This window comes from Anolis sagrei, chromosome 6 (genome assembly GCF_037176765.1).
Source record: "Anolis sagrei isolate rAnoSag1 chromosome 6, rAnoSag1.mat, whole genome shotgun sequence".
In the NCBI taxonomy this organism is placed as follows: Eukaryota; Metazoa; Chordata; class Lepidosauria; order Squamata; family Dactyloidae; genus Anolis; species Anolis sagrei.
The window spans coordinates 25,127,270-25,145,289 of NC_090026.1; the positions used below are offsets into that span (position 1 = coordinate 25,127,270).

The window sequence follows — 18,020 nt, forward strand, 5'->3', positions numbered from 1 at the left end:
TGTACTGGACTTTCATTTTGTTTGTTTTTCCTTTCAGTCCATTTGCGGTTGCAGCAGCTGTGTGGTCTGCTTCTCAGAGGGCAGTTTGGTGTTGATGGATATACACAGATTTCTGTGTCGGCCAGTTTGCTTTCATTTCAGAGCCTTAAGACTGCGCAGTGAATTCAGGTTGTGACATAGATGACCATATGTTTGGGTGGAAAGCTATTACCATCTGCACCATTTATTTTCATATTAGTTCTCTTCTAGGCAAATAAAACCACAAAATCTTTTAATTGGCAATTTGTTTTCTGACTCTAATGGAAATTCCAACATATTATATGGGGCATTGAATTGCCCTTGTCCACATGAATAATTGTAGGTGTAGAACAATGGTTCCCAATTTTTTTTTACTAGGGGCTACTTGACCAGGGACCACTTTGACCATGGACCACTCTCCAGCATTAGTACTAAAAGGGTTACGAACCAGTTTTGGGTCAACTTTAAATTCAGTTTGGTTATTTGGAGTGTTGATTCAGAAAATTGCATTGAATAGACCACATCAGCTCTAGTTTCTGATACAGAACATATGCTATCCAGTAGTCACCATCTGCTTGCCCACAGAAAATCATATTTAATAATCCTCGGCACTATAAGAGGGTTTTGCGGGGCCAGTTGCTCTCGTTGCAACGGTGTAGTAATGGTGAGGCTACAGACCATATTTTAGTTCTTGTGGACTACTGGTGGACCATGGATCATAGGTTGGGAACCACTGATGTAGAATAAAGGATATTCTACAGTTTCCAAAAATGCAGGTTGGGATGCTTGTTTTAAGTACTTCTTAGCCTTATTTGTTTGGAGGGGGAAATAACCCAAACAAATGAAATAGATTTCTTGGGGAAAATTTCTGTCACATTCATTTTTTTGTTTTTTGAGTAAAAAAAAGTAGAAAAAATCCCTGTGCATGATAAGTAATTAAAATTCAGAAGCAACATCTAAACTTTCGAGATGAAAACATCATAAAAACTTTACCTCGCCACAGCAAATGACTCTGGAAGACTAAAACGCACACACCTAAAAGAATGTTAATGTCTTTTTTTTTACAGTCTTTCAAAGCAGTTTAACACTATTATATGAATACAGGCAGGAGAGTGATAATGGGGCAATGGATATCATACTGGGAGATGTCCAATCAATGTCTTCTGGAGTATGTGAGGCCAGTCACTACATCTCTGCCTAACCTCCCTCATGGGGTTCTTGAGGTTAGGAGGGAGAAACCATACATCAGAAGTAGTTATTGGTCTTCCAGGTTTTGTAATCCATCTCCCAGCATTCCTTATCATTGGCTATACTTGTTTAGCCTGCTGGAAGTTGCAGTGCAAAAATATCCGCAGAGTTGCAGAATTCCTACTCCTGAGTCTCGCTTATCCAACATAAACGGGCCAGAAGAATGTTGGATAAGCAAAAATGTTGGATAATGAGGAGGGATTAAGGAAAAAGCCTATTAAACATCAAATTACATTATGATTTTACAAATTAAGCACCAAACATCATGTTTTACAAAAAAAAATGACAGAAAAAGCAGTTCAGTACATGGCAACTTTATGTAGTAATTGCTGTATTTAAGAATTTAGCACCAAAACATCACAATGTATTGAAACAGCTGGGGATCCGAGCGGGAGGCAGACTGTGTTGGCTGAGTGAAGGTTGGATAAGTGAGACTCTACCATACTACAGATGGAATCTCCTTTCCTGTAGTATGAACTCATTGTTCCGCGTCTTAGTCTTCAGGTCAGCAGAAAACACATCATTCAAAGACATCGGTTTATCTCTCTCTCTCTCTCTCTCTCTCTCTCTCTCTCTGTGTGTGTGTGTGTTTGAAGCTCATCCTCCTGTTCAAATTACCAGCTGGGTGATGATCCTCTTATTATTCAACCAGGGCAACGATCAGCAGAAAGTGCCCTTTGCCAAGGTAAACAGAACCCAAATCCGCAGCTGTTGCTTGGGGTTCATGAAGTGTAAATATGCCACCCAAAGGATGGAAGATTGCCAGCAGCACCTCCTGAGAGCGAGTTAACAATGGGCAACAAAAAGGGGCAGAACCGTTGCCCACTCTGGATAAAGGGATAGAAGCTTGTGACTGATCTGCAGCCATGGCAACAGAACAATCCTGATTCAAAGAGAGGAGCAAACAGAGGTGTTTCTAAGGAGGTGGTTGCCATAGATGCAGGTCTCCTGAGATAAGGGATCTGGATCCTTCACAGGTCAATGATCATGTCCTGCTCGAGATCATGTAACCCAATTAAAAGGGGAATGAACGGATGAGGCAATATTCATTAGTGCACTTCAAAGACAGCTGTAAATCTTCAGAATTAACAGGGCATGTTGGCTTCAACACAATTCACACCAGCAGGCAAAACTTAACTGGGATCATTAAAACAAGCAACACTCTCAGGACTGTGGCCTCAGGCACTGTGTTCCAGGAAGAGCTTTGATTGTGATGTAGTAGCAAACTACTTCTGGACTAGAAGGGTTGCCAAAGTGGAAAGTGGAGGTGGTTGATGGTTGTGTAGGAGACACTTCAGGAAGTGTTGCATTTTACCTAGGTTACATGACAAGCATTACCTCTTGAAATTCACACCTCTACAATTAAAGTGGAGCCCCTGGTGGCGCAGTGGGTTAAACCGCTGAGCTGCTAAACTTGCTGACTGAAAGGTCGCAGGTTTGAATCTGGGGAGCGGCATGAGCTTCCGCTGTCACCCACAGCTTCTGCCAACCTAGCAGTTTGAAAACATGCAAATGTGAGTAGATCAATAGGTACCGCTTTGGCGGGAAGGTAATGGTGCTCCATGCAGTCACGCCGGCCACGGTGTCTATGGACAATGCCGGCTCTTTTGGCTTAGAAATGGAGATGAGCACCACCGCCCAGAGTTGGACATGACTGGACTTAATGTAAGGGGAAAACCTTTACCTTTACCTTTTTACAGTTAAAGTAGATAAGCTGTGTCTAATTTTCATACTGATAACCATAGTGGCCACCATCACATGTTTTAGGAGACAGACCCATGAGGGCTCCTTCACTTTGTATTCAGCAGAAGGAAACTGATAATGGGTGTGGTGAACTGCATATCATCCAACCTTTTACAAATGAGAACTGGAATAGCTGTGGCCAAGTGACTTCAGAGTGTGTTCAAGAATATAGATATTGAGTTGCTGTGAATTTTCCAGTCTGTATGGCCATGTTCCAGAAGCATTCTCTCTTGTGGTTTTGCCCACATCTATGGCAGACATCTTCAGAAGTTGTGAGGTCTGTTGGAAACTAGACAAGTGAGCTTTATGTATCTGTGGAATGGGAGAAAGAACTCTTGTCTGCTTGAGGCAAGTGTGAATATAGACATTATTAATTACCCTGTTACCCTGGGGAAAAAAAGACCTGCCTAGCATTTTTTCAGGATTTTTGAGGTTGCTTGAAATATAATCACTACTTCAAAAATAAGCCCTTGTCATAGTTTACTATTGAAAAGGTTAATTGAAATAGTGTCCAGGCAGCTATACATAATCCTTAACACATATTTTGGAGCAAAAAAGGAATATAAGACCCTGACTTATGTTCAGGGAAATAGGGTAGGAAAAAATGCATTCTAGCAGTTTGCTTTTGCCTGAATCAATTGGGAAGGGCAACATTATTTATTTATGTATTTACTTACTTACTTTATTTTTGTCCCCATCTTCATCCCAATACAGGGACCCTAGTCCACTCCTCTCTTCCTGGCTTTGTTAATTGAAAGCAAACTCAGTTGAATCTGAAGAGAGCTTGAGGATAAAGAGGAAAAGTGGAAATAGAGAGCAACTGGTACATGGGACAAGAAAAGATTAAACTTGAATGCCCCTAACCACTCCATTCAGTTCCAGAGTATGGACTTGTTTCTTGAATCTGTAACCTGCAGTAAAGAATTTACTTCAAGATAAAGAGGTGTACAAGTTCCCATTCCTTTTGATACCCATTGCCCTGACTGTGAAGTGAACACAGCTGAGTGTGGGTGTAACCCAAGGAAAGATGACCTGTTTTTTTCCAGTAAACACCTTAGACTGTATTACGGTGCCCATGGGGTTTGTTAAAAGCTCAGCTTGGATATTGAAACAAGCTTTTTAGAATGTCTCCCTTTGCTTCTCTAGCAAGAAACCATTCCGGTGTGTGACTCTCCATGGAAACCCAGCCATGGGGCACAACAAACAGTGTATTTCACACCTGCCTACTTAAGCCCCCCACGTCCGTCCCCAGAGGCAACTTGCATTTGGATATCAATAAGCCCCCATTGGCAGAAGGCAGTCCGCATGCTAGGCAAAAGCTGCCAATGGATAAGGAAAGGTCAGGGCAAATCTGTCTCCTCTTGAGGGACAAGTTACTACCAAGCAGGTGGGTATGAACGATCCTTCTGGAAACAAATGGGCCTTGCTGCAAAAAGTCTTCAGCCAACAAAATGACAGTGGTACAAATTAACTAACCTATTGGGCAGAAGAAACCAATGTTCTAGGAAAGCATTTCTCTATTTTAATGTGTTTTAGGGTTCATCTTCAAGATCAATTATCAGGAAATTTGGCACAGTTTGAGTATCCCTTATCCAGAATTCCTGGATTCAAAACCCTCTAAAATTGTCCACATGGGAGACTGAGATAGTAACATCTTTGCATTCTGATAATTCAATGTGCACAAACTATTTTCATGTAATGTCGAAGGCTTTCATGGCCGGAATCACTGGATTGTTGTAGGTTTTTCAGGCTGTATGGCCATGTTCTAGAAGCATTCTCTCCTGACATTTCACTTGCATCTGTGGAAGGCATCCTTTGTTGAAAAATTCTCTCAACAAAGGTTTTTCCCAGGCAGTAACAAGCCAAACCTAAAAACTGCCAGGCCATTTAATGCTAATCAAGGTGGCCAATTGAAATATTCACACCTAGTTTCAACAGACAATTTATTATTTATTTATGTACAGCTTTCATATTCCGTCCTTCTCACCCTGCAGGGGACTCAGGGCGGATTACAGTGTACACATATATGGCAATTAATTCAATGCCAATTTTGACATACAACATATACAGACATACACAGAGGCTATTTAACTTTTCTGGCAGCCAGGGGAGCTGTCACTTTCATCGTCCATCTGCGACACTGATGAAGCACTTCCGCATTCCCCGCATGCTTTTTGCTGGAGTGCTTGCTGGAGTCGTTTTTATGGCCTCATAAATTAGTTAATTTAGCCTCTCCACACTTTAAGGTGGTACCTATTTTTCCTACTTGTCAGATGTAACTGTCTTTTGGGTTGCAAAGGTCGACAACAGGCTACACAATTGGTTGGAAACCCACTCCAACCCGGGCTGGCTTCGAACTCATGACCTTTTGGTCAGAGTGATCTTAATGCAGCTGACACTCAGCCAGCTGCGCCACAATCCTGATGAGTTCTTTCTCCTATCCTGGGCCTTCCAAAGATATATAAATCCAATTTCCTAGTTTCCAACAGACCTCACAAACTCTGAGGATGCCTGTCACAGATGCAGGCAATATGTCAGGAGGGAATGCTTCTAGAATATGGCCATATAGCCTGAAAAACCTACAACAACCCACTATATATTAAAATATTGTGTATAAATGAACTTCAGGCTATGTGTATAAAGTACACATGAAACATACATAACGTTTGTGTTTAGACTTGGGTCCTATCTCCAAGATAGTTCATTATACTTATCCAAAGTTTTCCAAATTTGGGGGGGGGGGGGGGAGGGAATCTAAAATTCTAGACTTCTGTCCGCAAGCATTTTGGAGAAGTGACACTTAAAATTTGGTAACTTGCTACCATTCTTCAAGAGAAATAAATATTTGATATTAGGTTCTTGTAGGTTTTTTCAGGCTATAGGGCCATGTTCTAGAGGCATTTCTCCTGACGTTTCGCCTGCATCTATGGCAAGCATCCTCAGAGGTAGTGAGGTGAGGATGCTTGCCATAGATGCAGGCGAAACGTCAGGAGAAATGCCTCTAGAACATGGCCCTATAGCCCGAAAAAACCTACAAGAACCTAGTGATTCTGGCCATGAAAGCCTTTGACAATACAATATTTGATATTTTCATCAAAACACTATTTCAAAGAGTGCTTTAGATGCAAAAATGGCAATATTAACTGCAGCTGAGATTACAAAACCCAGGTTACAGGAGTTAATTTTACATTAAATAGCATGAGTGTGCAAATAGTTGTCAAAAGGCAAACTTCTGAAAGTTTCTGAATGCTTGGTAAACTTTGCAATATTTATTCCGTAACCAAAAAAGACAGAAACTTAACTATCATTTACCTCTTCACTGGTAAAGGAACAATGCTCCCTTCCTTCCACTTTGCCTTCTGGTTAGAAGTAAGCATGCTAGTTGAAATATTCCATATGCCATCTCCCTAAGCAAGAAAGAATAACTTCCTCATTTCACCTTGATTTGGGAACAACTCCTTTAGCTAAAATTTCTGTCCAAACTTTGTTTCCTTCCTCTTTCTCTTTGACAACTTGTGAGCAAGAATCATTGGTACTTAATGCATCATGCTACTTGGTGTCACTCGAGCTTGTCCCCAAGTCTCAGGTTTTGACCCCAAAACCTCAGGCTTGGGACAATCCTAACTGGTATCTTAAATGGTTGATTTTAAAAATAGTTTGCGTGAGTGAACATTTAATCTTTTGAGCCTCTTCAGTAATTTAAAGTGGTCCATATAAAACGTACCCGTATGACCATGGTGAAAACTAGGTCTACTTTTTTTAGTAGCAACCTGCTGTGCCCTATCTGAGCAAAAGTGGTGTGTGTTTTATGCATCTGTCAGCCATGCAGACAACTGAGAATGACAAATCAGTAAAGGCACTATAAAATTCATAAATACATTTGGTCCAATAGCCTGGAGGGCTTCTGGGCATCTTCAAAAAAAGCTGGACAGCAACTTCCCTGGGGATGTTTTAGCATCGAGCTGGAGGGTGTTGGATGCAATGACCCATAAGGCCCCTTCCAGCAATATGATACTGTGGTTCTGGTGGCAGTCATAAATCATGAGAGGGTTTCTTTATTCATTGATTTAATCTGTGTCCTTCCTCAAAGTATCCCAGAGCTTGGCTCCTTGTCCTGAATGTGATCTTCAGGCACTATTGTGTATTTGAATCTGGCATCTGCCCAAATGAAAGAGGAATAGTGCAAAATGGCAGCTTCTTGATAAAAATTTGTGTATTGCCTGTTATTTGATGGACAGTGGCTATTTTCAGCCACTGGAATGTGCCCCTGTGGGGCTGGAAAAGGGATAGCTTGTGCTGTTTGAATTTAGCCAAAGAAAAACAAGTTCCACTAAGATGTTCCTGGCGAGCAAAAGCAGATTTTTAAAATGTGAGAGTGCTGGACAAATTATTCCTGTTTGTTTATTGCTTGTTGTTCCTGTCCATTTGTAAAGAAAGAGATACTGCTAAACAAGACTTAGGTCTCCCATAGTTAGTCCACGGAGGGAAACTAGCTTTGTTAATGTCTTGTTAAGGTCTCATTGGTGCAAACTGAATACAAAGTACAAGAATAGATTGTACACAACTAATTCAGGACAGGAGAAGGCAAAATCTTGCCCTTCCCAGTAGCTAGTGTGTTCTTCCCCACTGAGAACTTGCGTTATCTTGACCACACTCTGGTGATGTTTGGCCACATCTGTCCCAGAGCTATTCAAAAGAGTTTGCTGCTTAAAGGAGGCATTTCTGTATTTTAGTTGAATTCACCAATTTGGAATATGACTCATAGTTGTGTACTGGCAAGAAGAGAAAGCATGTTATAGTAATTTGAGTGTTGGTCTAGGAGACCAGGATTCAAATCCCTTCTCAACCATGGAAACCCAACAGGCAACCTTGGACATGCAATAATCTTGCAGCCTTAGAAGACTTTCTCTGAATAAATCTTGCCTCAGACATTGCTACCAAACTGGAAACTGGAAACTACATAACAACAAAGGGGAGAAGGTCATCCACCTTGAGTTGGGCTGTATCTGGCTGAGGCTTTTGTCCCCTACAGCCAACCTGAATCCAGTATGTATGCCATATGTCCAGATGGTGCTGCCCATACACTTTCTGGCTCATTATCTTGTCTGTGTGTCATCGCTGCTGCTCCTTGCTGACCATGGAGGTACCTGCAAGTGGCTGGCAGTCACCTGTTACATTTGCTGTGATCATAGGGTGCACATACCATTAGCAAGAAGATAAATGAGACTCTCTTCTTTCTTTCTGATCATGAGAGCACCCCATTCTGACCTCATCAGACATAACAGGTGATGGTCAGGTACTTATAGGGACCTCTATGGCTGGCAGTATGACATGGGAATGATCCATCCCCTGGCAAAATAATGGCTGGGGTGTGCAACTGGACAGTAGATCAGGCCAAAACAGACCCAATCCAGCTGTTGATATGCCCTGAAAGCTTCAGGAGATTCAGAGTTTCTTATAATGTAGGGCAGTGTTTCTCAACCTGGGGGTCAGGACCCCTGGGAGGGGGTCATGAGAGGGTGTCAGAGGGGTCAATAAAGACAATCAGAAAACACAATATTTTTATTTATTCTGTTGGTCATGGGGGGTTCAGTGTGGGAAGTTTGGCCGAATTCTATCATTGGCGAGGTTCAGAATTCTCTTTGATTGTAGGTGAACTATAAATCCCAGCAATTACAACTCTCAAATGTCAAGGTCTGTTTTTCCCAAACTCCACCAGTGTTCACATTAGGGCATATTGAGGATTCGTGACAAATTTGGTCCAGATTCGTTATTGTTTCACAGTGATCTCTGGATGTATATGAACTACAACTCCAAAACTCAAGGTCAATACCCACCAAACCCTTCCAATATTTTCTGTTGGTCATGGGAGATCTGTGTGCCAAGTTTGATTAAATTCCATCATTGGTGGAATTCAGAACAATCTTTGATTGTAGATGAACTATAAATCCCAGCAACTACAACTCCCAAATTACAAAATTACAAAATCAATCCCACCACCCCACCCCACCAGTATTCAAATTTGGGCGTTTTGAGTATTTGTGTCAAATTTGGTCCAGTAAATGAATATATATCCTGATTCCTGCATATCAAATATTTACATGACGATTCATAACAGTAGCATAATTGCAGTTATGGAGTAAGAACAAAAATAATGCTGAAGGATCTGTGTCCAATTCACAGGCAAGAGGGTGGGTGAACATTCCAGGGAGGAAATAAGAACAACCTAGCACGGACAGATAGAGGTAAAAAGAAGTGGTGCTCTCTTCCCCTTGACAGGTCAAAATAGGCCCCTTGATGAATCTGTGTAAGTTGAATCCGATATCTCTAACTTGCTGTAAGCTGAATTCAGAGATGTGCCCCATGCATGTAGAAAGATATAATTTGATTTTTCTACGATGCTAAAGTGATGATGTTAACAAATGTAGAATCGTGTTTCTTTGTTTGCCTGCATTTGAAGATGTATAAAAGGGAAAGTTAACGCCTTTATCCTCACTCTCCTTTTGGAGGAGATTCCACGCCAGGGTCTCAGCTAAAAATAAAACCGTACTTTTCTGCCTCAACAAAGGATCACTCTTGGTACTATCTCTCCTATCAGCCACAACATTGATGCATTTTTGCCTTTCTCCAGGCAAAATGTAACTGCATGGATATTTTTGGCTTTTTACCCCTTTACTTCGTAGAAGATGAGATTTAAGCTAGTTAGCTCCAAGACCTTTTCTATCGAGAATGGATTTCTTTTTACTTCAATAAATGTATTTGAACCTAAAGTTGTGACTCTGTAATCTTGTGCAATCCTGTTGAATGGAAGGTTATCCTGGCTCACCACATGTAAGTTTCTGCTGGTTATGAAGTGTTTCTAGCACTCTGCTATATTTATGATGGAATCATCCCAACTGAGGGTTATTTTTGAGCCTAACAGCTTAGATTCCCCGACCGAAAAAAAAAAAAGATCAGCTTGTATAGGTGCAGGGGTATTTCTTCTCCGGTCTGATATGCTTTGTGCCATTAAAGTTGAACCATTTATGCCTTAAAGAAAAAGAAGAATAAAGAGAGAATCCTTCTTTCCAGGAACATCTGGGACATAAGCGTAAAAGCAGCTGGGCCACTGGAGGTAAAAATAACCTTGATAAGTGGCTGCTAATCTTGCCCCATGAAACCGCTTGGACTCCAGAGCACTGACCTTTTAGAGCAGAGCAAGGAAAGAGAGGGGTGGCTTGGCCCCTTTCCCTGTTTGTGGGGCTGGACTGAACCAGATGGAAAATGGTCTCTATAAAAGGCTCACAAGGATCTACACACAGCAGGTAATAATCGAAGAACCGAGGCAGGGGTGAAAACCCTGCAAGTCAACAAGGCACTCTGGACAAGGAAAGGTGCAAGTGCTCCAGCTCTGCTGTGGCAGGTAAGCTGATGTCTGAGGCACAGAGTGCTGCTTGCAAATGCCCGGGACGTTGATGCATATGCAAATCTTAAAAGCAACAAGCACATTGAATTTTCAATGCCTCTTTCCTTTGTTTTCTTTTCTGCACTAAAAGCATTTGCAGGTGATCCACGCTGAGCTCAAAGGCACTTGCAGAGGCGTTTCCCAACATGCTGCTGTTGTGGAAATGCATTACTGTCACCTGAAGTGCAAATTTAGATTGCTACCCCTGCCTATCCTATCCACCAGATACTTGTATTATATTGGGGTTGAAACCCACTTGCTTGCAAATTGCATTGGTTGTGATTATGGTGTGAAAAAAGCCATTCAGCACACAAGATAGTAAAGGTCTCTTCTTACCACTTCAGTGTCTGAATTCTAGCTAAGGTTTCTCAGAGGGAAGAGCAGCCAGGGCAATTTGCACTGGGCCCTCACAAAGCAATCTTTTGAGTTCCTCTTTGTAGCACTGTCCTCAGGATGAATTCTGTTGCATTGTTTACTATAGCTCAGGCATGGGCAAACTTCAGCCCTCCAGGTGTTTTGGACTTCAACTCCAACAATTCCTAACAGCCTGATAGGAATTGTAGGAGCTGAAGTCCAAAACACCTGGAGGGCTGAAATTTGCCAATACCTGTTGTAGCCTCTTGCACACATGGTTCTTTGGTGAAGGCAAGGTCCCTACTATCACATCTACCAGGGATCTTCTGGATGGTTCTTTTGGAATAAATTCTCCACCCAGCAGGAAAAGGATTCTGTGCTTTGCGCTTTAGAAGCAAAAAATAAAAATAAAAACTAGACAGCATCTAGCTGTACTCCAAAGGCAATTACATCTGCAACCTAACCCAATACTTGGCTCCCTGTTTATGTCATCTGTCCAATGTTGTCATATCTGAAGTTGTGCCAAAGAGAATTATAGCTGTCACATGGGAATACACGCTGGTTAGATATGACTTCGGAGATGTTAGAGAATGAAGGGCAGGATAGCTCATTGTGGGACAAATTTGATGGAAATCTCCTTCTCTGCTGAGGAATGCCAGCTAAAGCATCTCCAGTTAAGGTTGCTTAGCCCCTGTCTGAAGATGTCTTGAGAAAGAGACATCACGATTTCCACAGGAAATTGGTTCCATTGTCTAACTGTTCTTACCATCAAGAAGCCTCTCCCAATGTTCAATCAAAGTCTGCCCTTCTGTAACTTTAAACCATTACACTTGGTCTTACACTTTGAGACAGCAGGGAATAGAACTGTGCCTTCCTTACTGTTACAATTTTGTTTAGTTTCCACCCCATTAAGTTTTCTTTAAATTGAACTAATTTCCTCTTATGTTTACAATCTATGTTGAGAATTCACTGCATATTTAACCCCTTTCATAGATTTGTTTAGAAATAACATCATATGGCAATATGTTTACATTCTATTGTTCAAAATAAAATTATGCCACATGCTTATTTCACATTGAAAACCCAGGGAGACTACAGAATTATTATTTCCACTATTTGGTAGACATATGCAAGCCATTGCACATGGAAGTAAACAGCCACTTCTTGGTAGTCTTTTGAATTGTCATTTATCATCCCCTTTGTAGCCATGAAGCTCGTCCCTGGTGACATTGCGAAACGACTGGAAGAGATGGTGCTCCTGACAGCCCAGAACCTACCTCAGGTGGAGGTGGCTAGTAGTTATACCATCCTCCGTGAACTGGGCAGTGGTTCGTATGGGCATGTGCTAATGGCAGTCCACCAACTCCAAGGTATGTCAAAAGCAAGGAGTTGGAGGAAGGGATGGGAAAGGCTATGAAACTGAATTTGGAACTAATGCAGTAGAGCTAAGAACAGGGGCATAAGGAATAGAAGAAAACACAGTGTGCTTCTCTTTCAATGCCCATCTAGAGTTTAATTCTCAATGATGTGATAACATGTTTTTGGACTGAACCATACCAGAATACAAGTGAGCTCACTGAATTGAAGAGTTCTACATCCTGTCCCCTACAAAAAACAGATACATGCTCCTAGAAAACTATCATATCAAGGGCAAGGCTGGACCTTTTCTACTCAGTGTACTAGCTTTTTCTGGGGATTGTTCATACTGATAAACAGTTTTACTATGTGGCCCCTCACATATGTTTTGAGGTGATAAAAGCCAATCACGAGTTCGTCACCTCATCAGTTATCCACAGAACGGTCCTTTGTTTACAGCATCAAATGACATTAATTGTATTTCCCTATCATGAAAATTGTAGCATTGTCTAAGCCAGCCTTTGTTATTGCATCCAGAGCACAGAGCTAAGAGTGAAGTAGTAGTTGGTGAAGTAGTAGTTGAAATGGTGGGTAGGGAGGGAATTCTTAGAGGATGGGTAAGAGCAGGATCTTAATCAGAACTTATGTCAATCTGAGAGGATGCAGGTTTATTTGAAGTGAGAACTCAAATCTCCTTAAGCTCTCTGCTCACTCACAAATTGGACGTTTTAAAAGTTTCTCCTCTCTTTCAGGAACTCCCATGGCTCTGAAATTTGTACACAAGAAGGATACCGAATTGCAGGATTTCTTGAGCGAATACTGCATCGCACTGACTTTGGGGGCCCATCCCTGCATTGCCACGGCCCTGGGAATTGCCTTTCAAACCCCAAAACATTATGTCTTTGCACAAGAATTGGCTTTATCCAGGGACCTCTTCTCTCTCATGGTACCACAGGTAAGGGCAACCAACCATGAAATTATACTGCTAGCCAAGTATGGAAACTGGCAAATTATGCCTTCCAAAGCTTCACATTTTTAAAACCAGCTTCAGAGCATGCATCTGCACCAGGGGTCCTTATACTTTGTAAGCAGTAGGCCAGTTTGCAGGCCCTCAGACTGCTGGGGGACCAAACTATAGTTTGGAAAAGAAAGGAAAGAAACTCTACATATCTTGTTTGAAATGCAAAAAGACATGAAAAAATAATACAATATTTAAAAAGAAGAACAATTTTTACCAACATAAACTTACCAGTGTTTCAATAGGAAGTGTGGGTTTGCTTTCGGCTGATGAGATAGTCAAGTTAATCAGGATTGTTGTTGTTGTTGTTGTTGTGCGCCTTCAAATCGTTTCAGACTTATGACAACCCTAAGTCTACAGTTTAGGACAAAGGTGGGAAATGACTTTGGAGGGCCACATCCAGCATGCAGACCTGAGTTTGGGGACCCCTTATGTACACTATAAAATTAAAACAGCTTGACACCACTATCTGTCATGGTTCAATGCTGTATGATCATGGGTGTTGTAGAAGGTATTCTCTAGCAAAGAGGGCTGGGGCCTCATCAAATGACAACTTCTATGATCCATAGAATTGAGCAATGGCTGTTAAAATGATGTCAAACTGCATTTTTTCTATAGTATAGATACATGCAAAGATAAAATGAGAGAAATACAGAGAGAAAAAGGTATTCTTCACTCACATGCCTCAGCATCTCCTTATTGTAGATTTAGAATGTGCTTTCCCCCATTGTTCTCAGTGGAAAACTGAGGAGTAATGCATGGCATTCCTCACCGACTTCAGGGAATTTTGTCTGATTTTTTGATTCTTCTGTTTTTCTCCAGGTTGGTATACCTGAGCAGCGGGTGAAGCGCTGTGTCCTACAACTTGCCAGTGCCCTGGAGTACATGGAAACCAAGGGGTTGGTTCACCGTGATGTCAAGCCAGAGAACGTATTGCTGTGTGACCCCGAATGCCGACGCATCAAACTGACAGACTTTGGGCTAAGCTGCCCACGAGGCCAGGCCATTGAAGCCTTGCCCGAGAGCCTGCCCTACACAGCACCTGAGTTGTGTGTTCTTGGTCCTAAAGCCCGCATGGAGGCCCAACCCAGCCTTGATACTTGGGCGCTGGGAGTGTTGCTCTTCTGTGTGTTAACTGGCTACTTCCCCTGGCTCACAGCTATCCCTGCCGACCGACATTACCGCAGCTTTGTCAGCTGGCATCGCAGCCCCCGCTTTGCCCCACAGCCGCCCCATTGGGAGCGCTTCACCCCCGAGGCATTAGAGATGCTGCAGGGTCTGCTGAGACCCAACCCAGCTCACCGTAGTCATGCCAAAGAGGTCATGAATTACATCAAATTACCATGGTTGGTGCCAGAGGTCAAGAGCTGTGCCTGGTCCAGCAGGGAACTTCTTGGCACCAGTCGGCGGTGCTAAAGACCCAGGCTAGCCGAATGGAGAAGGGTGAAGATGGTACTACCAATTCATAAACTTGCCTTAGTGGTTGAGGGACCAAAACTGTACATCACCAAGGCAATAGCTTGTTCTTAGTAAGGAGAAAACAAGCCAGGGCAACACAGAAAAAGCTGCCACTTTCAGAAAATAAAGCAAGTTGTCCCCAATAAGCACAAAATACCTCAGGGACCCACTCTCCTTTTCCCGTAGGAATATTGTCTTTCTAGTTCCATCTTTAAACTCTGGATCAAAAAACCATAGATTTGGTTTTGGGCTCTTCTAGTTCTTATCTCGGAAGTAAATGAGTCACAGAGTCACATTTACTGGGTCCTGAAATTTTCCTATTTCTTCCCATCTTTTCTTGGCCTGACCAAATAGGGTTCACTTAGAATTGCCTTTGAATGAATGGGTTGGAAATGAATTGCCTTACTTTCCACAACAACACTGCTCAAATTGAAAAAAAATATGCATATGTCTTATTGTGGTCCACGGTGTCCTGTCATTCAAAGTCTGCTTGGCATGGATTGGACATGGACAAGCAATTGATGCTGCTGTGAGTTTATCACCATTTGCCTATGCACTTGTTTATATGCTGTTGTACTACTGACTCAATTTGTATATTTGTAAATAAAGAGGTTGAGTTTAAGTAAAATGAGGAGGTGTTCTAATCCTTGCCTGGAACGCTGCTGTACTTGAGAAATTAATTCATCTGATTCATTTTTTCCCCACACTCATTAAAAATATCATACAGTTTTTCAATTACATTTTAAGTGAAATGTGGGGATTTTCTGATAAAAAATAATTGAACACAATTCTCAGTTCTATATCTGACCAGGCTATGATTGTTGGCTCTTCATGCCTATGCATTCTGCATTTGTTGATTCCAATATCCATGGATTGAACTTCCTCCTAATCCTCAAAAAAATCTTTAAATTTTGCCATTTTTAGTAAGGGACGCAGTTTCACTATGCTGTTGTATATAATTGGACTTGTTCGTTCATGGGTTTTGGCATTGGTGGCATGTCTTGGAATCAAACCTCCATAGATACCAAGGGCCCACTGTATTTAAAAAGTGTTTCCTTATTCCAGATTTCTCTTTAAACAACACACAGTGCACCCTGCTCTACCACTTATTCTAATTTATACTAGGATAGCACTCTGAATAAATATTTCTTGCCTACAGCCTGAAGTACTACAGTTTACTCCATCCTATTAGGATTCTGTCATTCCTCTTTCCCCTTCTTTCTCTAGTTTCATTTTGGGCTTATTTTTCATGTAGCTTCCCTTTTTGGAATCAGATTTAAATAACTTTCCTTCTTTATATGATCACAGTGAATCTGGTAACTCCTGTGTCATGGGGGCAGTGAATCACCTCCAGGCTTTTGTCTAAACTTAGAAGAGCTATCCAAGGTGCTCTCATAGGTAGCTCTTTTATTACTAGATCCACCGTTCCCAGCCATTTTTTGACCAGGGACCACTTTGACAGGATACCACTTGACCAGTGACCACTTTCCAATATTAGTACCAAAAGGAATACAAATCAGTTTTTGGTCAACTTTAGATTCGGTTTGGTTATTTGGGGTACTGATTCAGAAAATTGCATTGGACAGACCACATCAGTTTCTGATATAGAACATATGTCATCTAGTAGTCGCCATCTGCCCACCCACAGAAAACCATATTTAATAATCTAGAGCTGATTAATAGACAATATTTAATAATGTAGAGTAAACTTTCATGGGTAGTCAGCCTCTCCCCTCCTGACATTCCTGTTGCCTCAGCACTATAAGAGGGTTTTGTGAGACCAGTCATTCCATTGCCGCATGGTTTTGAGGCAATGGAGTAATGATGAGGCAGCGGACCATATTTTCATTCTTGTGGACCACTTGTGGTCCAAAGATCACAGGTTGGTAACCACAGTCCTAGATAAATTCAGACTATGGGATAGCTCCTTTAAAGTTTGGATGGCAAATTGGAGCTGAATTACCACCAGTAGCCATTTCCAAAGTATTGGAAGATCAAAGTTCTGGTCTCTATTGAGTCATGTAATTCATTGTTTTCATGATTTTGGACTGCACAGATTTCAGACCTTGAGATTTGGGAATGACTGCTTGTGATGTCACAGGAATTTGGCCTTGGTGATGTCATAAAGTCATGGGTAACTCACAAAATATAATATATCTGGCATCAACCTTAGCTGCACAAAATACACCGTTCAAATAAAAGCAAGTATAACATGAGGATAACAAAGCAAATGGTCCTACTCTTAGATTTCATTCCTTTGTCTTGTGTACTTGAAGAAGAGAGTCTAAGGGTCCTGAGAACTGGCTGTCATAGCAAGATACTCTCCCAGGAAAAGAGCTTGGGAAATTGACTCTTGGGGATGACAACTTCCACAGCCAGAATTTTCCAAGCTCTTCCCTAATCAATGCAAACCAAATCAGTCACAAAGCCAGGTGGGTGGCTGTGATCCATGAAGGTTGCTCAGAAGAGAGGTTGCTTCTTTATACAACACAGTGAAGGGACACACTTGCTCCACATCCTGAATGATTTTTAACTTCTCAAGCCTTATCCAGCATGAAGCTCTTCCATCTATGAAGCACAGACATTCAAGAACAGCTGTAACCGGAAACGATTAACAAGCGGCTGGTTTGGCTGGGTCTGGCGCATCCTCTCACGCACCTGCTAAATATAACCCAATGCTGAAGATGGCCACAGCAGATGGGTGGGAGAAAAATACAGCCCTCTTTTTTGATTAACTCAAACCATAGGGTCACAGACTTGAAAAGCTTGTCTGGAATTTGTGGACTTCTCTACACTTAGGACTAATGTACATAGATTCCTAAATACTAAAGGAGCTTGAAAATATTTTTGAAACATCGGAAAGCAAACCTTTGGGGGAGCAATTTGCCATTTGAAATAAGGGACACCATTTTACTACTTCCTTCTATATAACGGGACTTGAGCATCCATGGATTTTGGTATCCACAGGAAGTCCTGGAATGAATCTTCAGGGGACACTGAAGGCCCATTGTACAAACATTGATTTTCCATTAACATAGCTCAAAAGGGTATCTATTATCTCCAGTCCGCTGTCCACAGGAAGGCAGAGAGCCTTAGTACTCCTTCTACTGACAATTTTAGAAACCAATGTAGCTACATAATTAAGCGAAGAAGGCCAATAAATATTGGGTAACTTCAGTTGCTGTGGTGGAGGGGTTTTCCACTTAGTTTCAAGAGGGACTACTTAAGGGGCTCCTCCAGTGTAGAGACCCATAAGTAGCAGATAAATTTGCTGTGGATGGTGGAATCTGTGGATGCAGAATTTGTGGATAAGGAAGTTCAACTGCAGTTTTATCATGCTTGCTTGCTGGCAAATGAAATAGGGGAAAATCACCTGTTTGT

The 18,020-nt window shown here is 41.7% G+C and overlaps 1 protein-coding gene and 1 long non-coding RNA gene across 2 annotated transcripts; both read left to right on the forward strand.

Annotated features, from left to right (window-relative positions):
- Window positions 1-1,748: 1,748 nt before the first annotated feature.
- Window positions 1,749-3,949, forward strand: LOC137097357 (uncharacterized). Its single transcript, XR_010910145.1, has 2 exons — window positions 1,749-1,951; window positions 3,724-3,949. It is a non-coding gene; the product is annotated as an uncharacterized lncRNA (long non-coding RNA).
- Window positions 3,950-10,181: 6,232 nt separating this feature from the next.
- On the forward strand, window positions 10,182-15,268 carry LOC132778028 (serine/threonine-protein kinase SBK1-like). Its single transcript, XM_060780630.2, has 4 exons — window positions 10,182-10,411; window positions 12,013-12,177; window positions 12,916-13,118; window positions 14,004-15,268. Exons 2-4 carry the CDS (start codon window positions 12,015-12,017, stop codon window positions 14,595-14,597), a joined length of 960 nt encoding a protein of 319 aa, XP_060636613.2. The 5' UTR covers window positions 10,182-10,411; window positions 12,013-12,014; the 3' UTR covers window positions 14,598-15,268.
- The last annotated feature ends 2,752 nt before the right edge of the window (window positions 15,269-18,020 follow it).

Excerpts from the sequence above, each read along its gene's own strand:
- LOC132778028 (XM_060780630.2), top strand. The coding sequence starts at position 12,015 with ATGAAGCTCGTCCCTGGTGACATTGCGAAACGACTGGAAGAGATGGTG. Across the intron at positions 12,178-12,915 it reads GGCAGTCCACCAACTCCAAG|GAACTCCCATGGCTCTGAAA; the intron begins GTATGTCAAAAG and ends CCTCTCTTTCAG. Across the intron at positions 13,119-14,003 it reads TCTCTCTCATGGTACCACAG|GTTGGTATACCTGAGCAGCG; the intron begins GTAAGGGCAACC and ends GTTTTTCTCCAG.